Here is a 26,228-nt window from a genome sequence, read left to right as displayed (position 1 = left end):
TTGAAGGGTTTTGTTCATACCCATCAATCTTAATGAGGCTTTAATTCAGCCCATACCCAGGTTTCAGCCAGCATATAACAGTATTTTGAACCCTGAAAGTATGGCAGATGAGCACAATCTAATCCAAGCCCAATAAAAGAATCCCGCAGAGCTCCATGGGCCTCCCCAGATTCAGCCTAGAACCTAGCGTGATGGAAACATCTTCCACACACCAGGTGTCCCACAGGTAGCAGTGAACTACTGCGACTGTGTCTAGTGTGGTGAAAGCCCTGATCTGACCAGCAATAGCTCCACCCAGCCCAGCCATGGATATGTGCAGCCCAGGCACTCTCCAGGTGCCACACTCTGCTCTCTAACAGGTCAGCTTGGCAGATATCCTAGCCCACAACAGCTGCTTTGCCCTCCCGTCTCAGTAACACATTCCCCAGCGTTTGGCCTGTGGGTTTAGCCCTGCCCGGCTCTGACCCAGCGTGGGAAATGCCGATCGGGTTACAGGCCCTTTCAAGCCCAGCCAGCCCAGCTGCTGCTCTGCAGCTGTGTGTGCATGCCGGGCCTGGCTCCGAGAGGCAAGGAGCGCACAGGCCACTTTCCCAGCAAGGAGAAAAGGAGCAGGCGGATGAAGATCAGTGTCCCAAGGAGCACGTGCAGCCATCAGGACAGAGCGGGTGACTGTGGTATAGCGGGTGGAACAAACCCTGCACTCCCAACACCACATCAGCCCCCTTCCATGCACCCACATCCACCACCTTCCCCTGCCTCCTGGCCTTCCCGTACACTCCATCCCACACACAACCCTCCATCCACCACATGGCCCTGTCTTCTCAGCACCACCCTCCCAAAGGCCCAGCCTGAGGTACCTGTCTGTCCCCATCTGCATTAACACACCTTTCCCCGCCCACAGCACAAGAGGGGTCCTAACTGCCAAAGAAAAGCTGGAGGCTGGTTCCCAGACACTGACCTTTCCCCTACAGTCTCTGGCCAGTGTCCTGTGGAAAATTCTTTGGCCCTAATGTCCAGAAGAGTTTGTGTCCCCCCCTCTGCACTGCCTTTGCGCCTGGTACAAAGCCTCCCCCATTCCCCGGGCCCAGCAATGCTCTGGTGTTAAGCCTGGCTCTGATGGGCACTACCCAGGCCGGGTTTGCAGAGAGCAGGAACCTAATCTCACCAGCTCGGACCTGTGGACCAAAAAGGGCTGGTCTCCCTTTCCCCCATGCACTGTCCATCTGGGTTGTTCCAGGGCTACAGCTCCCCTTGGGATGCTGGAATGCCACGCTCTCTTTCCACACAGCGCGGCTGTTGCTGCAGCCGGATACTGTTTAAACTGCACAGAAAAGGTGAGGAGCCCCAGCTGTGGGGAACACAGCCACCTCGTCTGGCCCCCGGAGATGGCGCAAAATGCTCCTCTGATTACAGACCTGTTGGATCAATTCCTGCATAACCAACCTTCGCGTCAACCTCGCCATTGGCCACCCTTCGCTGCCGCCCAGGAAGCTCCATTTCCGATCTCTGCTGAGCTGGCCACTCGTGTAAAACTTGATTCCATTCAGGTGCACAGAGAGCTGGCTGTGAGACAGCATCTCCTGGGACCATAACTGGGTCGAATGGTTCACACCTACTTCTGATGTAGGAACTCACTGACCGAACCATCGAAGCGAGATCAGATTCACCACCTGGTCCCACTAAATGCGCTAAATACTGCCCTTCAATTATACCCGTGCAAGCCACTCCACTGTGGGCATCTGGGTGGGTAGCATGTGGTTTAGATTGTCCTCCCCACCTGCCACCCCTTCAGGGTCCAAAATACTGTTATGTGTATGGACTGAATTAAAGCCTCATTAAGATTGATGGGTATGAACAAAACCAGTGGTTTTTTGCTCCTTACGATTTTCCTCACTAGGATTTAACTTCCACTTTTTAAAGGATGCCTTTTTCCTCTCACTGCTTCTTATACTTTGGTGTTTAGCCACGGTGGCTCTTTTTTGGTTCTCTTACTATGTGTTTGAATTTGGGGTGTACATTTCAGTTGAGCCTCTATTATGGTGTCTTTAAAAAGTTTCCATGCAGCTTGCAGAGATTTCACTTCTGGCACTGTACCCTTTAATTTCTAAAAAAAAACAATGAGGAGTCCTTGTGGCACCTTAGAGACTAACACATTTATTTGGACATAAGCTTTTGTGGGCTAGAACCCACTTCATCAGATGCATGGAGTGGAAAATACAGTTGGAAGATATATATACACAGCACATGAAAAGATGGGAGTTGCCTTACCAAGTGGTGGGGTCAGTGCTAACAAGCCAATTCAGTTAAGGTGGAAGTGGGCTATTCTCAACACTTGACATGAGTATTTATACCTCTCTACGTATTTTCCACTCCGGGCATCTGATGAAGTGGGTTATATCCCACAAAAGCTTGTGCCCAAATAAATGTGTTAGTCTCTAAGGTGCCACAAGGACTCCTCATTGTTTTTGCTGATACAGACTAACATGGCTACCCCTCTGAAACCTTTAATTTCTGTTTAACTAACCTCCTCATTTTTGTGTAGCTTCCCTTTCTGAAATTAAAAGCTACAGTGTTGGGTCGCTGTGGTGTTTTTCCCGCCACAGGGATATTAAATTTAATTATATTACGGTCACTATTACCAAGCAGTCCAGCTACATTTACCTCTTGGACCAGATCCTGTGCTCCGCTTAGGACTAAATCAAGAATTGCCTCTCCTCTGGTGGGTTCCAGGACCAGCTGCTCCAAGAAGCTGTCATTTAAGATGTCATGAAACTTTATCTCTGCATCCCATCCTGAGGTGACATGTACCCAGTCAATATGGGTACCCAGTCACTCCAGATGTACTCCAGTGTAAAGGAGCAAGGAGCTGATCCCATTGTCCAAGGTGCAATCAGTAAGTAAAGCTTGTAAAAGCACTTAGGGACCCATTGAGAATGTGCATTTTTATTACACTGTCATTGCCAGCATTGTCACCCTGTCTTGTTTCGCAACTCAGACCACAATGACAGGGCCAGATGGCTTAATCCGTGGGCTCAGAAAGGCAATATCAACCTGACAAATGTCAACACAAGCTGAGAGCCACCTCCTCTGCCCAGCCAACTGCAATCGCCTCCCAAGCAGCAACCGTCTGCTGGGCAGGGCCAAGCGCAGTGGGAATGGGATCAGGCCCTAGAAGGAGCTGTCAGGATTCCCCCTTGTCCAGCGTCACTAGCCGGACAATACACACTTTCTGCAGAAACCCCTCTTGTGCCCTGGGGGACAGAGCAATCGAGGGTCGGGAGGATCTCACTGTCTGCGCAGCAGGCTGTAATCCAGCTAGCTGGGTCCTCGAGGGCAGGGGACATCACTTTGCAGTGCAGGGCTGGGGTTAAAAAGCCCAGGTGGTTCCAGGGTAAACTCCCCTTAGTCCCCCACCTCAGCCTGGAAGACTCTGCTTTGATTCCTGGCCAATGCAAGAGCAGATATTACCATTAGATTGCGGGGCCTGGACCCTATCTTCCCATGTGTTTGTATGGGGCCCTGGTCCCGATCGGGGGCAAGCAAAATACAGATCATACGACTCCCCTGGTGGCTGTGGCTGAGTCAAAGGCAGGGCAGCTGCCAATAACAGGGGCCGCTATCCCCTGTGGGAAAAGCAGCGGGAGGGGGCAGGGGCTGTGAGTAGGTGATGGCCTTTTTAAAGATAGAGGAAATGCTGAGTGAGAGAGAGAAAGGGGGCGGGGAAGAGGAAGGGAGGGCAGGGCGTAGGGAAAGTTATAAACTTAGACCTGCTTCGGTGGCTCCATCACAAGCTGACAATGGCAGAGGGCCAGAAGAAAGGGGCCTTCAAAAAATTCAGTAAGTTGCTCCGGGGAACGCGCCTGGCTGAGCCTCTCAGCCACAGCTTTAAAGCACGGCGAGGCGGGAGGGTGTGTGTGTGTGGGTGTGTGTGTGTGCACGCACGCCCCCCCCATGGGGTGGTGCATTGGTCCGGTGGGAGCTCCTGAGCTGCACCAGCGGAGGACGCAAAAGGCCCATATTGTCAGTGGGTTCGTGGCTGCCAGGTTCTCACTGGCCTTTCAGAGCAAGAGCCGCTTTTGTTTCGCTCTTCGTTGGGCTGATTGGGACGGGGCTGGATTTGCTTCGATGGGGCCGAGCTGGTGTCGAGTCCCACCTCTCACAGGTCGAGGTATACAAAATAATCCACTTGATCAGCCCCTAACTGAACTGAACTGTTGAGCTGGGACCAGTTTGGTTTAATCCAGTGTGAAATTGGGTGCAGAGAGAATTACAGGACAGGTGTTTCTCCTCTCCCCCCGCCTGCCTGCCTCCCGGAGCACCATGGAGGCTCCTGAACTGCCCTTAATCCTGCACCTGGACGGAGCACTCAGAACACAGGAGGCAGCAGGTGGTACCCCAGCCATGGGCCATGGTGGGACTGTCTGGAACGATGGAGTGAACCCAGACTGACTCCAGTGTGTCTAGGCCAGGGGTAGGCAACCTATGGCACGTGTGCCGAAGGCAGCACGCGAGCTGATTTTCAGTGGCGCTCACACTGCCCGGGTCCTGGCCACCGGTCCAGGGGGCTCTGCATTTTAATTTAAATGAAACTTCTAAACATTTTGAAACCTTATTAACTTTACATACAACAGTAGTTTAGTTATATATTATAGACTTCTAGAAAGAGACCTTCTAAAAAGGTTAAAATGTATTACTGGCACGCAAAACTTTAATTATAGTGAATAATTGAAGACTCGGCATACCACTTCTGAAAGGTTGCCAATTCCTGGTCTAGGCTATGGCTGAAATTCTGGCCTCATTGCAATGGGGGTTTTCCCACCGACTTCACTGGGGCCAGGATCTCACCCTATGTGTGCACAGGGCTAATGAGCATTTTGGAGTTGGTCTCAGAGGAAACTAATCAGCAGCAGATGTGGGTTGAACTCTCTTCTTTCCCCAAGCCCTGGGGTTTTCCCCAAAGCCCTTAAAGGCAGCTACCCCAGCATAATTTCATTTTCTGCCCCCTCACACACTTCCTTCCCAGCAAGCCTCCCTCACGCCTAACTTGGCCTGAGATGATGATGCTAGAATTTAAATTTGCATTTTCCCCATTTCCAAATGCTTGGTGCCCACCCTGAGGCTTTGCATAGAATTGTCCTTCCCCCACAGGATCACTCAGTGCTTTGCAAACATGTACTAAGCCAGCCTCACAGCACCTCCGTCAAGTCAGGATTACCCCTGATTTAGAGACGAGGGAAACTGAGGCTCGGTGGCATGAAGCGATGTCTGTGGCAGAGCCGCATTTACCGCTTGACCATCGTGTGGCACAGTGGTGTTGGATGCCCCCTTTGAACAAATCCATCAATTCCCCATCACTAGGGCCCCCTCCCCAGCTGACAGAGGAGAAGGATGTTCTGGAGGTTAAGGTATTGCACTGGGACTCAGGAGATCTAGGTTCCCTTCTCAGCTCTGCCACAGGCTTCCTGCATGACCCTGGGCAAGTCCCTTAGGGGAGAGTCCAAAGGCACAAATGACAGTTAGCTGCCCTGCTCCCTTTGACTTGCAGCCTTCCCCTTTCTCTCTCTGTGCTTCAGTGTCCCAGCCTTTGTCTGTTCAGATCGGACGGTGTCAGGGCAGGGACCATCCCACGAAGTGTTTGTCCAGCTCCAGCACAATTTCAATGGGGGTCTCTAACTGCTACCGTAATGCAAATAAACCAGAAAAGTGAGTTAAATCCCTTCTCCTCGTACACTAGCCCCTTCTCTGAAATGGACTACGAGGTTATAGGTGGCTTGACCTAGGAGTGAAATTCGGGCCTGGGAGTCAGGACAACTGGTGTCACTCATGGTTGTGCCACTTAATTTACTGCCTGACCTTGGGCACATCACTTCCTCTCTTTGTACCTGAGTTTTCCGGCCGGGGGATTGCAAGTCTTGTTTGCCAAATGCTTTGAGATCCTGCAAAAAAAATGGTGGTAGAGAAGGACAAAGCTTTGCATTCACAATGCTACAGCCACGGTTCCATAGACTCTGAGACCAGAAAGGACGATTGGGACCAGTCTGATTTCCTGCTAACGCAAGCCAGAGACTTTCACCTGGTGATTCCTGCCTTGTGTCCCGGCCCCAAACCCTGTAACAGCACTACACGGAGCTATGCTGCATTGGCACAGCACTGTAGCCTCCTAGAAGGTAAACAGCAATCCCAGCAGGGGGCCCAGTTACCTGCTCCCTGAACCATGCGTGTGGCATGCAGAGACAGTAATGCCACAGAAAGAGCACAAGCCTGGCGAGATTGTGTTCTGCTCTCATTTGTGGGGTGCACAAGGAGAACGGGGGGGGATGTGATATTCTGACCCTGTGCTGCACTACCCTACAGAGCAGAGCTGGGGTGTGAAACACAAACTCATCCTGTGAGGGTTATAAATATGACTTCGGTTAACGCTCTGCACTCAGCAGTAGCAGGTGGCAGCTGGGAGATTAAAACAGTGATCGAGAGGGTCTAATTGCTCGCTCGCTTAGCTTAGGAAGTGGGTAGATGAATATCCTTCCCATAGCGCACGCTTCTCGCTGAACGCAGGCTGAACTGCTAGCTCTGGAGTACAAAGAGGCCCCGAATTACTTCAGAGGAAAACACTCATAGACACGGGCAGCCACACACCTACCGACAGACACCCTCACCATCACATGGTCTCATCCACATAGTAACCCGGCCACACACGTACCCACATACACCCTCATGGTCACATGGTCCCATCCACACAGGAACCCGACCACACACGTACCGACAGACACCCTCACCGTCACATGGTCCCATCCACATAGCAACCCGGCCACACACGTACCCACATACACCCTCACGGTCACATGGTCCCATCCACATAGCAACCTGGCCACACACGTATTGACAGACACACTCACCATCACATGGTCCCATCCACACAGCAACCCGGCCCCACAGGTACCCACATACACACTCATGGTCCCACTGACACAGCAAACCAACCCCACACATGCCCATATGTTCCCATCCACATTAACGTACACACATAGACATACACACAGGCACAGGGTCCCCCACACACGGATATATACACAGGCTATCACACACACACAGCTACACTGTCTTGCTCACACTGATATACGCAATCACAGTGCACCATGTACCAAAGAGACACACATACACTCCCCTCCCTCCTTCAGAAATACAGACACACTCATGGACACCTGCTGCCACATGCCTGCATACCCATGGGTATTATATCATCAGGAGTTACCAGGTATTACAGATAGCTTTTCAGGCTCTGCCTGGCTGAATGTATGGGCAGTTAGATCTTGGAGAATTGTGGTGCAGTTCTGTTTGGAAGCTGAGCATATCACAAGGCTGAGTCACTTGCTGACTGAAATAGTCTCTTAGGCGCAGGGTGGCTGAAATGCAAACTAGGTATAAAATGCTGTCAGATCAAAACTGTTACATTTCACAGGGGGAAGGGGTTGGCTCACCGCTAGTGCCTCCTTGTGGCCAAGCGCGGTGTAGCATCTCTCTCCCTGCCAGGCACCTCCTGCCGACGGTTGCTCCAACACTGTGGTAGTCTGTCCCCTCCGGACTCTGGTTTAACCAATGTGCACAGGCTCCGAGCTGAGCAGACCCTTAAAGTTCTGGATTATTACACACTGTGCAAAGCACACACAAAACCACAATGGTGCAGAGCAGCCCTGGGACCCACAACTGTTCTCACCGGAGGGAGGTGGGGGGCGCGGAAGAAACCTTGCTGAGAAAGGCAACAAGAGGAGGGACGAAAAGAACTGCGTTCTGTCAGCGAGAGGCCGTTCTAGGCACAATCACGTCATCACCTTGTGCCTCCCTTTCTCCATGAGTGAAATGATGCCCAGATCTGAAGTCTCGGCTCAGCAAAGTGGCAGGCTCAGGAACTGAGCCAAGCTCTCCTGAGCCCCAGTCCAGCGACCTGGCCATTAGACCATGCTACCTCACTGACAACCCAAGGTGCAGGCCAGAGGGGCGTCAGTCAGGCTGGCTGGGTCTGACTCTTCTCTCTCAGGGTGCAACTCCATTGAGCTACACCCACGTCAGAGGGGACAACCCCACTGCAGAGACTGCCTTCAGCACCATCTCAATCCTGTGCCAAGACCCTGTCACCCCGCCCCCCCAGGAGTAAACCCAGCTCACAATTCCTTTTCCTTTCCAGAGTTCTTTAAGTTCAAAGGCTTTGGGAGCCTGAGCAACATCCCTCGAGCCTTCACCCTCCGGCGAGTGTCTGCCCCTGCCAGCCCCACGGACAGCCTGCGGGCAGGGACCCTGCATCCTAACAGCTTCCTGGAGGACGCCCTGGAGAGCACTCAGGATGACTTGAACACCATGCCCAAGAGCCCATCCCCCTATGCCAGGTCGTGCGACATGTACAGCCACATGGGGACGATGCCCAGGACCACCTCCAGTGGGGCAGGGAAACGGACCAAGAGCTCCCCAAGCTCCCATAACAGAGGGACCACAGGTGGCAGAGCCCCTGGCACGTCCCCACCGGCCATTCCAGAGTCAGTGGCTCCCGCTGACCCTGCTCCTGCCCCAGCAGCAGATGCTTCCTCAGGGACTTTGCCATCGAATAACAGTTCCAGCCTGGGGGAGTCAATCACAACAGAGCCCAGGGTGGGATCTGACGCCTCGGGGAACGACCCTCCCCCTGGGCAGGCACCTGGGGGCATGGGAGAGGGACTCGCTGCCAGTCCAGCCCAGGAGCCTATCCAAGCTCCTAGAACTGATTGTACCACAGCAGAGCTGTTGCAAGAGCCCGTCCTGTTGGAAGGAAAAGAAGGAGCAAAGGATGAGCTGCAGTCAGCCTCCTGGGAGAGCCCACAAGGGAGGTAAGACACAGCATGAGCATGCTCAGCTACTCCAGTGCACCCTTGTTCTGCTGCTGAATGAGGGCTCAAGCCTGCAGGGTACAGAGGACTCTGGCCCCAACCCAGCAAAGCATTTAAGCACCTGAATGGTCCTGGACTAAGCACATGCTCAAAATCGAGTGCATGCTGAAGTGCTCGGCTGGATCAGGGCCAGAGTGCTCAGCACCTTGCAGGATCGAGCCCCTCTGAGGCATCCCCTCGGGCCAGCTTCCTGTGTATTTAGTGACAGATTTTCTCCGGAGGTGATAACAACGCTGTATTCCGCCCACCCAGCGCTTGCCAGCTATTTCCCAACCCCCACCTTTCACACACCCCTGGAGAACAGGGGGTATTATCTTCATTTTACCAACAATAGACACTGAGCCACAAAGAGGCAAAGTGACTCCCCCCAGGTCATAAAGCTAGCCTAGAACCCAGGAGGTTGGTTGCCCAGTCCTGGGTGCTAGCCCCTAGGCAACACTCCCTTACACAGACACCTGGGAAAGTGGGGCTGCTTATTAGAACCTCTTGCATCCTCCACCTGGGGTTGGCAGCTTCATGAGAACAAGCTTCCCATGGGATTTCTGGTCTTTCCTGCTTCCGGTCGGGACGGAAACGTCTCAGGCAGCCTGGTTTAGCTCGGCCTTCCCGTTGCCTTGTTCTCAGTTTAGTTTCAAGTCGTGGCTTTGTCGGTTTGATCCACGAGAGAAAAACACCAGGAGTTGGGGGCGCTGTGTGGGAGCAGAGCTGGAATGGGGGAGCGGGATTTGGAGAGCTCCATTGCTTGGCACCATCCTTTTCTCCTTCCTTTCTCTCTCCTCCTCCCTCTCCTCCTGGGAGGGGAGTGTCACTTTCATAACGTCCCCAGTCTCTGGTTCAGCCGACATACACTTGCAGCTGCTGCGGGGTTTCTCAGACTCCAGAGGCCCGTGACTCCCAGAGGACAGCGCTGCCCCGGGCTTCACCCCAGTGCCTCTCAGCTCCACCACTGATGGTTAGAGCCCAGGTGGACGCTGTAAAGGAGGCCTCTGCTTGGGAACGCGCTCGGAATGTGGGGAGGGGATGAGCTGGGCCTGGGGGCGGCTGCTGGGAGTTACAGCTGGCACTGGCTGGCCCTCGCCATGCTTTTGTGATGACTGTAGGATCTTGTCAGCCTGGCCCCCAAAGCCCTAAAGGACAGCAACCCCATGCCCTCCCCAATTTCAGCCCCTGCCTGGGGAGCCTCCCTCACCTTTAACTGAGCCCAAAGCGGTGACCTTCTAATGAGAGCTACACTATGCCTTGGCTTCTCCACTTTGAGGGCTGGCTGCACTGAGACCATCTGATCCCGCTACACATGCCCGTGAACATGCATGCACACACATGCCTGTGAACGCACACGCTCGTGAACACACACACGCATGCACTGAAACGCTGGGCTGTACAACCACAGCCTACGGGCGTGAGCCAGCACCCTTCTCCCTGGGAGCTGGGCTCTCTTGCCTTGCTAGGCTCTGGCTGCTCCCCTGCCCCGCAACTCCCCGAAGCCCAGCCATACCGCGCAGCTCGCGGGGAGAACACAACCCAGCCCAACCGCAGCAGGAGGCCCCAGCCCTGTGCAGGATCCATCTCTTTCACATAAACACCACCCTCCCAGGGCCGCCACTCAGCGTCCCCTGTTTACGGCAGAGCGCGATGCCACCCGATTCGGGTGCCAGGGAGGGAGGCCTGTGTGGGCGTGACACGAGGGGCACTGTCCTTGGTTTAGGGGATTCAGCCCCACTGCTTGTCTCTAACTCAGAAGCCCTCTCCCTGGAACTGGGTTTGCTTGTTCAGAGGGTTCTCAGCTCCAATCTGAGGGGTTTGTGCTGCCGCCTGTGGGTCCCTGCAGTATCTGGAGGCAGCTGATGTCCCAGGCTCCCTGGTGTCAAGTCAGTGGAGAGACACTGGTTTACACCAGCTCCTTCTCCGGCCCATTGCTTCTCCTACTTGAGCCAGGCCTGATTCTGTTGCGCCGGTTTGACACCAGTGCGGCGCCGGAGTCACTCCGGATTCCCAGGCGCCAGGGCCGATCTCGTTCCCAGGGCTCTGGGGTTTGTTTGCTCAGGCGGTGTGCGGTAGGGAAGAGGCTGCCAGGAGCATGGGAATGGGGAGGAATTTCTCCCAGCTGTGGGATCCCGCTCTCCGCCCCGGCCGGGCGAGGGGGCGGGGCGGGGCGGGCCGGCTCAGCCCTCCCCAAGTTCAGCGCTCGCAGGGGGCCGCGCTCAAACTTCCCCTCCGGCTGGCGGGTGCGTGCGGCGGGCTCGGGGCGCAGGCGGCCGGCACCGATGACCGAGGTGGGCAGGAGGCCCCACGGGCTGGGCCATGGCAGGTGAGCGTGTCCCGTGGGCAGGGGCGGAGGAAGGGGCTGCAAACCGCAGCGCAAAGCCCCCCCCCCCCCGCGGGGGCGGGTCCGTCCTGAGAGGGGCCCCGGGCTCCTGCGAGGGCCCTGCGTGTCCCCACCCCACGGGGCAGGAGGTTCGCTCGTGGGAAGCGCAGACCCGTGGGGGGCAGCCCCCGGCGGGCCGGGCTGTGGGGCGCTGGCCTGGGGTGAGGTCACCCTGGCACCAAGCCCTGCCCGGCTTCCTGCGCCCTGCCCGGAGCTCAGGCGCTTGGCAAAGCCCCGTGTGGAGCTGAGTGGGGTGGGGGCTGCCCTGCAGACAGACCCCCCTCCCCACGCGCACACACACTCCCTAGGGCAGCCAGCCAGAAGGGGGAACTTGAGACCTTTCCGGCTGCAGCCCCCTCCCTTCGCCTGCCGGGGTTTGCTGTGGCCCTGGCCCAGCCCAGCTAGGGAGGCAGGGAAGGGGCTACACGGACCTGCACAGCTGGGAGCAGAGGCTGCTGGCCCAGGGATTCGGGCTAGGAACGGATCCGAGCAGGCAGACAGGAGAATTCCCCAGCACTAGCCACTGACATGGCCAAGATGCGGCCCAGTGGGGTCCCTTTGACATTAAAGGCAAAAGTCGCTTTAACTTAAACAAAAGAAGGATCCGGGCCGAGCTAGTTAGTGCTGGCTTGCCCTGCAGGTCTGACTGGTCCCAGTTTCTTGGGGAAACTGAGGCACATCGCAGTTTCAATGACTCTGCCCAACATCCTAGGTAAGGTGGCAGCAGCGCGGTATGAGGCAGGAATTCTTGTCGCTCAACATTTCGTGCCGCTAGAGCCCATTGCCAGGGCAGGGAGAGGGGTGAGCCAGTGTGATGGGGGAAGCTGCTGGGCTCCTTAGGTTGCTGTCAGTGTGGGGAATACGGGAGAGCAGGATGTTGGGCGGGTGGGAGCATCTCGCTCTCTCCTGAGCTGGGCATGTGCAGGGCTGGTCATGGAAACACCGGACTCTTCAGTGCCTCCCGTGAGTGCACAAAGCCCGGTGTTATCCACAAGGCCACTGGCGTGGTGCTGCAGCTGGGCCCTGGCTGAGGACGCAAAGAAAGATGTTCCATAGACAACTGCAGCTGAGCTTCCCCCTGCCTCGGCTTTTTGGAATGTCTCACTTCCCCAGTGAAGGGGAGAGGAGGCCAGGGATACCTGGCTGTGCGGGGCTGTCCCTACCCTGGGATACCAAAGGCACCTTTCCCCTGTGCTGGCTGATGCTAGCTAGGAGCTCAGCTGTAAGGTGAATGCTCCAGCTGTAACTCACCCTGTTGTCCTTCAGTATTGCACCAGACAGTCCATGATTTAATGCATTGATCTGAGCTCACTGCAGCATCTAAGCTCCAGGATACAAGCTATGGCAGACAGTACAGGAAGGGACGGTACCCGCTACCTACCCACAGCGCTGCCACTAGAACTTAATACTGCCACACCCCTTGTTAGTGCAGGTGTGATCGCACCTAGCTTTAGCACTGGACCCTAATCTTGACCTATGGCACCTCCTGCTGCTCCTCTCGGGGGGCCATGCTGTGCTCTGCCAGTGCACCTCCATCCTGCCCTGCAGCAGCCCCTGCTGTTCTGATCCTGGTCCCTCCTGAGTGGTGTCCAACTGTGGCACAGTTCTGCAGTGTGGACAAAGGTTCACCGAGCGTTAGGCTGCAACCATCGTTCTTGTGTAATCTGTGATCAGATCAGAGGAGAAAGGTTGGCGCGTTAAGCAGGGGTGCCAAGTGGAATGCAGTTTCCAGACAGGTGTTCCTTTGCAGTTCCATAGCTAGGAATAGTGATGCTCTCCTCCAAGCCCATATGCCCAAAGGTCCTACTTCCCAAGTGTCACCCTCAAGCACCCATGTGACATGGGGCAGCTCCATATTTTGGATCCATCTCTGCTCCCAGTACGCTGAGGCTGCAGCGGAGGATTTATCAGTCATGCTGGGTTCTGGAGCTCACCTTGAAGCATTCCCACCAGAAGGAAGCCCAGGAAGGCTGCTGATCAGGAAAATTCTCCATCCTACATGGATCACCTCCACTCCTCGCTCTTGCACCGGGGGCAAGACACCATCCAGAAAAGTTCAGGCTGTCCCCAGCATGCTTGTGGGCCCTGCTTTGGTAGGCTGTGGGAAGCTGAAGCGTTCACAATAATGGAGCAAATGCAGCTTCCTGAACTGGAGGAGCGACTGCAGTGAGTCCGCCTTCTTCTTGGAGCAAGTGGTGCTGAAAGAGGACTCGGGGGGGTGAAATCCTCTGGGCTGCTACCTGTGGCATTGGAGAGCCACAATCCATTCCTATGGGAGCACGAAGGGGACTGCAAACTGCTAGGCAAAGCCTTTCGGAAGCTTCCCGAAGACTGATCCAGGCGTGAATGTCACTGGGGCCAGCATGTTTTCTTTACAAGAAACCAGCTGCCCGGTGAGACCATGGACTGGTGTGTTACAAGACACATGTAACAACACCCTGAATGTGAACTGTGACCAGATGGACGAATTAGAGACCGAATTATTCATGCTGGAATTGACGAGCAGCAAAAAAGGAGGTTACTGGAAGAAACGGACTTGACTTTTCTGAGAAGAGTGGATATGCAGAGGGCTAGTGAAAACTGTGCTTGCCTGAGGAAAGTGATAGCACGCAGTTAACTAGCCCCCTGCAGAAGCTGTATTGCAATGCAGAATCCCTGGTACAAATACATAGCACTTTTCATTAATGGATCTTAAAGTGCATTATAAAGGAGGCAATGAGCGTTATTCCCATTTTCACTGATGGGGAGACCGAGGCACTCAATAGTAAAGTGACTTGGCCAGGGTCACCCAGTCAGCCAGTAGCAGAGTCTCCCATGTTCCAGTCCAATGCCCTGTCCATTGGAGCATGCCGCAGAGCAGAAGAGGAACACAATGTTGAGAATACTCTGGCTGTGAAATGCAAGTGAGGCAAGGAGCGGCTTGTTGCTGGAGCACCTGGACGTGGGGAAAAGCCAGGAGCTGCAGCGGGAGCCGTTGGAAGTAAATATGAATCAATTTTGGAACTAACAGTGCCATGCTGAGGGGCTAAACCCAACACGCCTCAGCCGTCCACTGACTGGCATCCCTGCGAGCATGGGGGCAGTGCCACTGAGCCTGCCCCTCCCTCCTGCAAGGCATTTCAGGCCAGTCGGAGGGGGCTCCCGGGCTGCAGGGACTCATTCCAAAAGGAGCGCTGGAATTTCTCCCAGGCGCTTTGACAGGCTTCAGGAATGTTTGAGTCGCATTCAAGAATCCTCTGGCCATTCAGTCGCACAGCTCGCTGCATATTGAGACCGCTAGCGTCCCTCTGCCTCTCCCAGGGCCAAGGCGCAGGCACCGCATCTGCTTACAGTTAGGAGAAGGGGTTATTTATAGTGGTTTCATTCTTCTCCAGCGCTGAGTGGAAGTGGGGGCTCTCTGGCACCGTATGCCGGGATGTGAATATTGCAGTTCATTAGCCACAGGCCCTGATGGCTTTGCAGAGCACTGGAGGTGCTTGCAAGACCCTCCTAAATTTGACTTCCCAGCTGCTCTCATGCTCCCAATTTCCTGCCTGGAGTCTCCCTTCCCCCACCCTTTGTTTTTTCTCACAGATTCCCAAGCCCCAGCCGCTCTCTCTCTGACCCGGCACCTCTAGAGGCCAGCTCGCAGCTGCTGCAGGGAGGGGGCAGATTTGTAGAAACCCTGCCAGCCCAGGCCCAGCCTTGCCCTGACATCCTGGAGTCACCTGGAAAATGCCAGCTGGGCTGGCAGCGAGAAGGGAAATGTCCTCTCCTGCTTGCGGCTGTGCCTTCTTCCAGGAGTGCTATCCACGGCTCACTCCTGCTCCAGCTTCCGAGGGAAACCAGCCTGTGAACTGAGGCTTGCGCTAGGGTACTGTGGCAAGCTGGGTGGATGGCGCTAGTCCCCCACAACCTGCTCGGGTGCTGCTGCTGGGTCAGTAGGGAAACCCTCGCTCAATCACGGCCTGACATATTACTGTGGCTCTTTGGCAGTGGACATTGGTAAATTCTGGCTGTCTCTCAGGCTCGGGCTGGCCACCCCTGCTCTAGATGCTAGGCTGCTTGCAGGAGCTAAAATGCCCTGCTCTGGGGCTGCTCTAACTTACGGCAGCCTCCTGAGGGCAGCATCGCAGCCCGGAACCCTGCACCACATACCTGCTATGCTGGGCCCTGGGCGGGGAGGCAGTGTAGGGCCCTGTGCTGCTTTTACACCCATGGAATTCTTCCTAGACCTTGCAGCTTCTGTGCAGCCCCTCATACACCTTCAAAGCAGCACAGAGGGGCAGGGGCTAGACCTGGCCCCAGCTTTTACAATGGGCACTTCCCAGCTGATTGCAAGGGGATGGGAGGAGGGTGTCTCTACAGCACACATGTCTGTGTTTGCTTTCTATCCGCACATACAGTTAAGGAGCCTGATGTCCCAGAGGGAGGTTCTGGCACTGTGGATACCTAATGCAGGACTTCACCAATGATTTTTCCCGGTTGAGTTATTGTTCCGACACTCATAAGATGATACTCTGTAAAAATTAAACCACTAAATTTCCATATGGAATGCCCCGGTGCTTCTCCTGGTTACTGGTCCTGTCTGCAGAAAGAGTGGGAGCTGACCTCTCCCGCTGCTGTGGTGCAAAGAGCGTTATCATTTATTTTTTAAAGATTAAAATGGCCACCCCCTGGGCCCAGCTCAGTGAGTCTGATTGGGATTAAAAGCTCCGGCCTTTCGGATCACTCCTTGGCTTGCTGGAGGTTGGAGGGGAATCTGGAGCTGCATTTTACTGACTAACAGAAGTGTGGCTCCATACGGGCAAAGATGCAAAGGCCACACACGGATCCTGTCAAGATGCAAGGGTCATGCATGGACTGTGCCCTTAATGAGTTGTTCTCCTCCCTTAAACCTCTGATAACTGATCCTGTCGTGCCTTGCACCTGCCGCATGGGCAGCTACAACCAACAGTCTGTTTGTTCCCAGAACTTCTAACCAACAAGGATCATACTTAGAAACACTGGCAGTGGTAGAGCAGAGTATCAATGTGCCCTGGGGGCCACGTAGCCACCTTCCAAGGTAACTCCCAGCAACACGCTTCAGAGCTGTCAGGCCACTTCCCTTGACCAGCTGGAATTCTTAAAAACCTGCTGTTTCCCAGTTGATCACTAGTTGGTGCCAGACAGTGATTTGCAGAGGAAAATTAAACTAGAAGCAGCAGTGAGTCCCAGGCTATGGCTGCACTCCAGAGCCCATGCAGACATAGCCGCCCTTATAGATGCAGAAGGAGTTTTTTGGCGGGTATAGGAACACCACCTCCCCAAACACCGTTAGCTAAAGCGACAGAAGCACACTTCTGTCAGCACAGCTACATTAGTCAGGAGTGTGCGTTTTCATGCCCCAACCCCCATAGCTACACTGATGGACGTTTTAAACATAGGCCAAGCCAGAGAGTTTATATGGCACGTCCCACGCCTTGCAGCTGTGGTACCTTGTGCTGTGACCCTGACAAGCTAAGGCTAGTTGCAATAGCTCAGGACTTGGATGGGAGACCCCTAAAGAGACCCCCAGAAGTGGGGTTGGGCTTCCTCCTCCTCCTCCTCCAGGCAGTACATGGCCTCAGACAGGAACAGCTCTGTCGGTCTTTCTTGTTACAGGGAACAGAGGAAATAAACATGTGCACAGTCACTATAGCTGCAGCCGTTAGGACTTTCTGTTGTCCTTACAGCCCCACTGGTACATAGCATGTACTAGATCACGAACCCTCCCTCTGTACGCCTTCTACAAGCAGCCATCCTAGAGGGAAGTCCCAGCTGGGATTACCCTGTAACCATGCTTTAGGCTGCTCAAAAGCAGAGCTCCTGCTGGAGCATTGCCCAGAAAGTGGCCTGGCTGGGGGTGAGTCAGGGTGAGCCCAGGACATTCGCCCCAAGCCCTGAGGCCTGTCATGGGGTGAGGACTTGCCTGGGGGCACATGGATCATGTTTTCCTGCTGTCACTCTCTGATCGTCATTAACGCCTTTTGGTTTCTTCTAGTCCCGCTGATGGCCCGGAATCCTGCAGTGAATACGTTAAGGTAAGAAACCCTCCCCTTTCTACTGCATGTCTTTTCACTGCCTGGCCAGGCGAGCCCACTTCTCTAAAGATCAGCTGCATCCACGTTTCAGAACCAGCAGCAGGGCGGAGCGTGCAGCCTGCTCTCAAGAGCCCCTAGAGTGGAGCATCTTTATGTTCTGTCGAAATTCATCAGAGCTGCAGGAAGTTGGTTGTTTCTCCTATTCCATTTGCTCCAGTAGGTACATTAATATCACAGAGTGAGAGATGCTGAGATGTCAGCCTGTGGATGGTGTCTTATTGCATGCAGGGCTTGGGAACCTCATTTGCTATTTCCACTGCTCCATCCTCCTTGCCTATGTAGGGCTGAGTTTCCCCTAGTAGGAGCTTCCCACTGCTCCCTTTTGGGGTCTGGAGAGTGGTGATGAGCACCCTGTGGCTGCCAGCAGGACTTTTCATGGATAGAGACAAGCCTGAGCCATTGCATGTGAATCCAGAGCTGCATGTCACCCCTGTTCCCAACCCACGTTCAGCCCATTGTAGATTCCCTCTTCAGAGATGGAGTAGGGCTGGGCAACATGGAATATGATGGCAGCGTGTGTAGACGTACCCAAGCTCACTCAGGTACCAGCAGCAGTGAAGCCGCAGCAGCGTTTAGCGTGGACTAGCTACCCAAGTATCTAGGGGCCCGGGTTGGCTTGTACAGGCCATGCTGAAGCCCATACTGCTCCAACTTCACTGTGGTGAATACCCACCCCAGCTAGATTAAAGCTGGCTCAGGTAGGTCTGCAATCACCCCTCTGGTTACAGTGTAAACATGCCTCAAATGCACCCCAGGCCTGGATCCAGGGCTTTGGTTCAGACCAATCTCTGGTGTGCCAAACCCTCGTCAGCTGGAAGTTAACTTTGCTGACGCAAGAGGCCTTTGAGGCTGGTAGGTGGACGCACCAAAGGGAGACAGTAGAGGGCATCCCCTCCCTCCTCACAGGCAGCTCTCAGAGGGGGAGCTGCCTTTGTTTCATGCTCTGGCCAATGGGAGGAGTGTCCGCTCTCTTGGGGACACAGCGAGTGTGGGCCGTGGCAGGTGCCATCTCCTCACTCAGCCTTAATAGGAGAAATGCAGCATTTCAGCCACTCGAGCTGTCACATGAAAGTTGGTGCAAATCTCTCCAAATCCTCTGCAAAGACCCTGCTTATCCTCCAGCAAACTAGTCACATTCCTGAGGGCTCCGTGCGCAGTGCCAGGAATTCACTCGGGAGATGGCTGGCTTTATGGAAGAGCGAGCCTCTTTCAGCAGGCTTCCTGTGGAGCTCTTCGAAGAGGCAGGGCTGGAAATACTTGGCTCAGGAGATGGGGATGCAGAGTTTTTCCATGGGCCAGAGAGTCTTTCACCTCTACACCAGCATTCAAATCCAACCCAGCTCGGTAGTGAATGGAAGTTGCCCCCAGACACTGTCTGTTTGGTGGCCTGTTATATGAGCTGCTGTCTCAGGCCAGTTCCCAGTGGGTCAGTATTTCCAGCCGCAGGCCCAGGGTTCAAACTGGCTAGTGATTTTGGGTGCCCAGCTGGAGATACCGTAGTGGAGCCTCTAGAAGAATCAGGTCCCTTGGAGGGGTGGCCGGTTGGGTGCCAAAGTCAGGAGCTGCTCTTGAAAATCTTGACAGCGGCAGGAGGTGGCAGGTTCATGAGGCAGAGATGATGGAGTCTCAGCTATGCGCCTGCTCCTGGAGGGGGTCCCCACAGGTCAGGGCTGAGGCAGTGAGAGGGAACGGTAGCATGGCCATTGTTCATCACTAAGGGGGAAGACTCGAGGTCGTAGGACCATCAGTCCAGAACCTTTCACCAGCACTGAACAGTTTTTGAAGGCAGCTGTTCTTGACTTTCTCCATAGTGAAACCCCACTCCCAGCTAGCAGTATGGAAAAGGCAGGGTGGCCGCATGCCATTAGGGCAGTCAAGACCAACTAACAGCCCCCAGGTTAGAAATCAACACAGCCAGAAGCAGGAAGTCCTTGGCTCTAGAATTGGCTCCTTATGTCCACGTTTGGTCAGCATCAGGACACCAGTGAGGCCCCTCTGTTCACACAGGCATTGTCCTGAGCATGGTGACGATGGGGGGGCGGGGGAGAGGAAACATGCTGAGGCAGCAATGAAGGAATTCACTTTAGCCGACGTTGATTATTGTTGTTCATGCACCCAGAGCCTTAGTGATGGGAACATTTTATAAATCACGAACTAACTAAAAGAGAGAGAAATGGGAATAAGCCATGAAGACCTTCAGCTTGGTGAGCCAACAGAACCCCCAGCTGCCAGGGTTCCGGTCCAGACTGAGCTTGTTTACCCTTTGGGTCAGTTGTTGTTGGGGTGGCGTTGAACTGGGCTGGTTTGTATGTTGTCTGACGCTCGGTGATCCATGATTCGCTTTGATGGTTAGCGTGCGAGGTCACAGAGCCAGCATGGGGATGTCGCCCCCAGCTCCACACGTAGACATCCCCTAACAGCTGTGGTGATAGGAGCTAGTGGAGTCAGCTACAGACAGACAGCCATTGCGGAGATTTACATGCACAGACTGGTTACTTGCCGCTGTGCACCTTACATTCTCACCAGGTTGTATTCATTCTGGACAGAGGCCCAGGTCGAGGCCTATGCACCCATTTAAACCCTAGCTTGAGGCCTTAAGTCGGACTAAAGTGATGCAAAGGCTTCATGCTGGGCCTTCGCACAGGAGTGACTTTCTCTCATACCTGTCACCTACATGTACTTATCCAAAGAAACCCATCTCGTGTGGTTATTCATACAGTGGCACAGGTGTATATAGTGCTTTACAGGCAAATAAGACAAGATCCTTGTGCCCAGAACCTTCTCATCTAGATGAAAGTCAGTTGCACACCCAGACAGCCTGATCCTCAGCCAGGCACCCAGCAGCCTTGAGTTCCATGGTGAGAATTTCATTGTCCCCAGGTGGGAACCGTGTGCTGTTGCCGTTAGTCCTTTCTGCCTGCCTGCGATACTCATCTCCCCTCCTGGGAGCCAACACCCCCCTAAAGTCAGTGAGTCCTGGGCCCCTTTCAGGAGCTGGTGCTGCACACAGATTAGGGTTGGAAGAGACCTCAGGAGGTTCTAGTCCAACCCCCAGCTCAAAGCAGCACCAACACCAACTAAATCATCCCAGCCAGGGCTTTGTCAAGCTGGGCCTTAAAAACCTCTAAAGATGGAGATTCCACTACCTCCCTAGGTAACTCATTCCAGTGCTTCACCACCCTCCTAGTGAAAAAGTTTTTCCTAAAATCCAACCTAGATCTTCCCCACTGCAACTTGAGACCTTTGCTTCTTGTTCTGTCATCTGCCACCACTGAGAACAGCCGAGCTCCATCCTCTTTGGAACCCCCTTCAGGTAGTTGAAGGCTGATATCAAATCCCCCCTCACTCTTTTCATCTGCAGACTAAATAAGCCCAGTTCCCTCAGCCTCTCCTCATAAGTCATATGCCTCAGCCCCCTCATCATTTTTGTTGCCGGGTATAATGCCTTCTCCTGGATGGAGTGTTACCAGCTGGGACAACTGGTGTTCTCTCATTCCAGCAAGAGAGCAGTGTCAATTCCAGGCAGAGGGGAATTCCTTTCTACAGAGATTCCCCTTCCCAGCTGCTATGGGGTAAAGGCATTGCCAGTCCAAATGGCCATAATAAACCTAACTGCATAGCCATGTCTTCTCCACCGGTGAGGGACATTGGTCTGCCTCCAGCGCTGGCTCCACGTAACCTAGACGCGCCGACCACCTTTTGCTAGCTGTCCTGCTTCCCCATCATCACTCCCCCACCTCCTGTGACCAGATCAGATCCTTCAGTCCCAGCTTCTCCCTGCGGGTGTCACTGCAAACAGTGGTGCACTAGTACTGCCTGTGGGAGAGCACCCAGCTAATGGGGGTCCCCAGCAGGAGTCGCTGGAGGGAATGGTGGAGCTGCAGTAGTTGTGGGAGAGCTCCCAGCTCCAGCCTCTCTCAGAAAGAGGTACGACTGGGAACAGGGTAGCTGCGCTGGCCTGTTGGGGATCTGCATTGGTACAACTCTGATTCTCAGGGACTCAGATTTCTGTATGTCTGACTGTGGTGCAAGTAAAGTGATAAGCGAATAGAATGAAGCAGCCCAGCTGTTCTGCAGCAACCAAGCAAAGAAAGAGAGAGAGAAAGAGACAGAGGAGGGAGCATGCACACCTCCCGGCTTACACCCTGCGAATAAAGGTGCAGGCACAGTTCAGTGCTAGCAAAGCCTAGAGTTCCTAAGAGAATGGGCCAAGCTTGGCACTCACTGACTACAAAACCTGGCTGGGGCTGACTTTTCATCAGCTCTTAACCCCCGGTGGGTTTGCTCCTGCTACCACCAGAGCTGTTCTCACAGCCCAGTCCATTCACCAGCACCATGGAGAGCATCTGGACTGGGAAATGAAGCCCCAACAGGTTCCCATGCAGCCAAGCAGAGCAAGGATGGAGCACTTAGACTGCAGCCCAGAACCCAGGTCTGCTTGCTGAATCTATTTAGAGTCCAGGTTGCTAGCGTGAAAAAGCAGGCAGGCTGGGCAGCGTCCCTTGAGGAGCCCTGGGCATACAAAAGTGAGCGTGCCAGTGTCCCCAAGGGAGCAGAGTGCTTTATTTGCTGGCTCTGTTTGCTCTCATTCACAGTTTCGTTCTGATGTGGGAGCAGCTGCTACCACTGGCTGATGCGCTGCTGCGTGCAGCAGCAGCGCAGAAGTGACACAGTCAAGTAGCAAACCCCATGCCACCTGAGCTAGTGTAAACGCTGGACAGCAGGGGGGCCAGTGGAACAGGGGGTGGCTGGCATCCCATTGGACAGGACAGGCACAAATCTGCATTGCTTACACCCTGTGTGGTCACTAATAAACGTGCAGAGTGCTACGGTCCTGGTCTGGCCCACTTTGAGCCCTGACTACTCCCCTTCCCATTCTGAGGAAGAGACAGGCCCCCCAAGGCCCAGGGGAATGGCTGGTACTGTGAAAAGGGGGAGTGCTGAAGGCCAGAATTGCAGGCTACAATCCACATGTCACTCTGCATGCAATCTGATTTCACTCTGTATGCAATCCCAGGCTCTTCAGAGAGCTGCATTGTGGCACAAATCAGGCCTGGCCCTAGAAAGGCAGGCAGAGAAGAGATGGGAGATAGCTAGACATAGGTTATGTACCCCCCAGCATAGGAGCTCAGGGCTGTATCAACCAGCGCTGCTTTCCCAGAGAAGAGCTGAGTCCTGCCAAAGCGCCAGCTCTGTCTAAGAAAAGCAACAAAATCCTTCAAGGAGGAACAGGCTTTTCAGGAAGACGAATCACAATCAGATTCTTTCAGTTCAGTGTCTCCCTGTAAACCACCATCTGTTCTGTCCCTCGATCTCAGTCAGGAAGAAAGAGGAGCCTGTGCTCTCCCCTTCCAGGAGTGAAGGGCTGTAAATGCCTATGGGAATGTGTGTGTGTCGCTGTCTCCATTAGCAAACAAAGACGAGAAGGGAATTCAATTCCATGTTCACGTGGCAGATTTCAAACACACACGCTGCACTCCACCATCGATGGCATTTTCACAAGCACGTGGCATTGGGCGCTATACTCCAGTCTGCTGAGATCTGGATCACCACAGCCAACCATTCACTCTCTGCCCCTAGGATCCTGGGACTCTGCCCAGTGCTGCTCTTCCTGCCCCAGTTACCTCTTGTGTGAAAAGTGCACACTATGGATGTGCCATGTCCCATGCTGGGGAGAAAGGACAATCTCATGGGTAGGGCACTGGCTTGAGATGTGGAAGACCCAGATTCAATTCCCTGTTCCACCATGGACTTCCTGTCTCACCTCGGGCAAGTCACAGAACCTCAGTTTCTCCTCTGAGAAATGGGATGATAAAGCTTCCCCGCCTTACAGGAGTCCCAGAGAGGAGGTGGCACCACTGGGAAAAAAGCACTGCCTATTGAAACATCACAGAACAAAACCTCTATGACTGAGTCAGCCACAGGTCCACAGACAGATCCCATGTTGTATCCGTTTCCTTTCTGATCTTCCCACGCATGGTTCTATGTGGAGCTGCCACTGTGGAGACGTGTGTCTCTTCAGCAGCATTTGCTTTGTCCTTTCCTCCGGGTGCGAGGGCCTTGTTTGAATTAATTACATCAGAAAATGTGCTGTTCATACGTTAACTGCAGCAGAAATATCTTTGTGTGTTAGCAGTTACCTAGCTCCTTCAAGGCAGCAATAAACACCTACTGTTAAATACCAAGCACTTCTGCCCAGGTGCATGTGCTTCCTGGGACTTTGGGGATGGGGGCATGATTGGCAATTGCATGGGTGGGGATTATAATATCTCCCTGCAGCATTTGGCACTCCAGATGTTTGTAAGTAACTTGCAGGCTCATCCTTCTCCCCTATCCTCTCCCACACACCTGCCCTCTCACTCCCAAAGTTTTGATCCATCTGGGCCGCTAATCCTGCTCTGATCTATCTAGTCTAAAGCTGGCAGCAGCAAAACAGAACCACTCAGGAGAAAGTGGAGAACCTCCTAGGATGCCCCACGCGCTGGGTTACAGGATGGGTAGAGAATTCCTCCCATTCCTTGCAAGCCACCTTGCAGCCTAAGATTTGATTTCCCTTGGATAACCAAATGGGACCCTAAGTTTTGCTTTCAATACAGGGCAGCTGACACTGATGGCAGCTGCGCAGAGGAGTGGCTTCCTGCTGGCTGGGACCTGTGCCTCTCCCAGGGCCAGGTTTCCTTTCTCCAGAGCAAGCTAAGAAACCACCCATTAAAGAGTGAAGGGAAAACCAACCAACCAAACATCAGCCTAGTTTGGAGAGAACCCAAAGAGAGGGCAGGAATATGCCTGGCCTATGGGGCTAGGGAAGAAAAAATCAACGGTACCAAATGGACCCTGGAGGCCAAAAGCATTCCGGATGTTACTCCATAGAAGCCACTTGCATGACACTAGGGATGAATTTGGCCCCCAGCACACAGGCCCATTATCACTGTGAGCCCCTGCTGTGGGCAGAGATCGGCTGGTACAGTTTAAGTTTGGTTGGAGGTGTCTCCCTTGATGTGCCAGTGGAGTTTGTTGAATCGAAGGGGATTATGCTTGGCAGGGGGGCATTGGAATACAGGGACGTGTGAATGGGCCTGGGTGAGGGGTGCCTGGGCTGGAGAGGGTTAAACAAGGTGTGAACCAGAGTCCCCTTCCTCCCCCCTGGGTTTAGTTACTCCTTTGATTAGAGTGTAAATGTGAGAAAACAGAGCTGGTGCCAATTAAAACTGGCTCCCTTCTCAGAGCGTGTCCCCTGTGAACCACCCCTTCTTGGAGGCTTGTTAGCCAGCCAGTGTGGGAGACTATCCTGCATGGGGCAGCTGGGCCTCCTGGCTGTAGCAGAGGGACTGGCAGATCTGGATGAGGTGCCCTGTGGAAAGGCAAAGATGCCCTGCAATGTGATTGGCTAGAGATCCATGGGGGATAGCGGGGTGGGAAGCCGCCGGGAGGCAGGGATGGGCTGGGAGGTGCCCGGGCTCCCCTGGAGCCTGCCAGCCCCCCCCCACGGGGGCGCCCGCCCCCCCCACCCTGCTAGCCCCACCACCACAGGGCGCCGCGCCCCCCAAGCGTAGGGTGGGGGCCGGCAGGGTCCAGGTGAGCCGGGCGCCCCGTGGGGATGGGGGGGAGCCGGCAGGCTCCGGGAGGCGGGGCTGGTGGGGAGGGGGGGGCTCAGGGTCCAGGTGAGCCGGGCGCCCCCGTGAGGGTGGGGGGGGGCGGCAGGCTCCGGGGGGCGGGGCTGGTGGGGAGGGGGGGGCTCAGGGTCCAGGTGAGCCGGGCGCCCCCGTGAGGGTGGGGGGGGCGGCAGGCTCCGGGGGGCGGGGCTGGTGGGGAGGGGGGGCTCAGGGTCCAGGTGAGCCGGGCGCCCCCATGAGGGTGGGGGGGGCGGCAGGCTCCGGGGGAGGCCGGGCACCCTGTGGGGGTGGGGGGTGCCAGTGCCAGCAGGGTCCGGGGGGGGGCGGCAGGCTCTAGGTGAGCCGGGCACCCGTGGTGGGAGGGGGGGGTCCCAGCTGGGGTTGGCAGGGCTCTCCGCGGGCTCCGGGCTGGGTGGGGGCGGGCCGGGGGCGGAGCCGAGCCCGAGCCCCGCCCCCAGCCTGACAAGGGATGAGGTAATCGGGGAAGCGGCTGAAATTGAAGCCCGGCCGCGGCGGCTGCGGGAGGGACCCGGGAGCGGCAGGTGCAGCGGGGGCCGGTGCTGGCTGCAGCGCCGGGCCCCGGGGAGGCGCCATGACCGAGCGGTGCAGCCTCTGGAGTGCCCTGTCGGCGGCCGCCTGCTGCTTCTACCGGGGATCCTTCATGCAAGTGCAGGTGAGGGGCTGGGCACAGCCGGGGGGCACTGGCTGGCTGGCTGCTGTGGGGCATGGAGCCGGGCATGGCAGGGGGCAGCTGGCAGCAGGGGACACTGGCTGGCTGCTGTGGGGCATGGAGCCGGGCATGGCAGGGAGCAGCCTGGGACACTGGCTAGCGTGGGGCACAGGGCTGGGTCTGGGCATGGCAGGGCAGCAGGGGACACTGGCTGGCGTGGGGCACAGGGCTGGGTCTGGGCATGGCAGGGCAGCAGGGGACACTGGCTGGCGTGGGGCACAGGGCTGGGCATGGCAGGGCAGCAGGGGACACTGGCTGGTTGCTCTGGGGCATGAGGAAGCTGGCAGCAGGAGACACTGGCTGGTGTGGGGGGCAGGCATAGCAGGGGGCAGCTGGGGACACTGGCTGGCCTGTGGGGCACAGGGCTGGGCACTCACTCTTGGGGTCAGGGGGATGGTGCTGGAGCTGGGCACCCCTTCGTGCAGACCCTGACATGCAGGGGGCAGAGGTCAATTCCACTAGCCACTTCAGACTGGGGACTGCTTTTGGGGTGGGGGGACTGGA

General features: G+C 55.3%; 1 protein-coding gene and 1 long non-coding RNA gene across 4 annotated transcripts in view; one reads left to right on the top strand and one right to left on the bottom strand.

Moving 5' to 3' along the window:
- The window catches only part of LOC127036191 (uncharacterized), a 59,809-nt gene that overhangs the window by 3,653 nt on the left and 29,928 nt on the right, over positions 1 to 26,228 (bottom strand). The window lies entirely within an intron of this gene.
- SH2D3C (SH2 domain containing 3C) overlaps positions 3,761 to 26,228 on the top strand; it is a 48,998-nt gene continuing 26,530 nt past the window's right edge. Inside the window, exons 1-3 of one of the 3 annotated variants that reach the window (XM_050926858.1) lie at positions 3,761 to 3,837; positions 8,183 to 8,855; positions 17,282 to 17,321. In XM_050926858.1, the coding sequence (XP_050782815.1) occupies positions 3,798 to 3,837; positions 8,183 to 8,855; positions 17,282 to 17,321 (753 nt within the window). In that variant the 5' untranslated portion in view covers positions 3,761 to 3,797. Of the gene's footprint in view, positions 3,838 to 8,182; positions 8,856 to 11,153; positions 11,224 to 17,281; positions 17,322 to 25,566; positions 25,668 to 26,228 lie in introns of those variants that run through there. The other 2 variants (XM_050926859.1, XM_050926860.1) reach the window with 2 other exon arrangements.

Source organism: Gopherus flavomarginatus, chromosome 17 (genome assembly GCF_025201925.1).
Source record: "Gopherus flavomarginatus isolate rGopFla2 chromosome 17, rGopFla2.mat.asm, whole genome shotgun sequence".
Lineage (NCBI taxonomy): Eukaryota > Metazoa > Chordata > Testudines > Testudinidae > Gopherus > Gopherus flavomarginatus.
The sequence above is the reverse complement of the archived record's forward strand: the minus strand, read 5'-3'. Positions and strand labels throughout refer to the sequence as shown.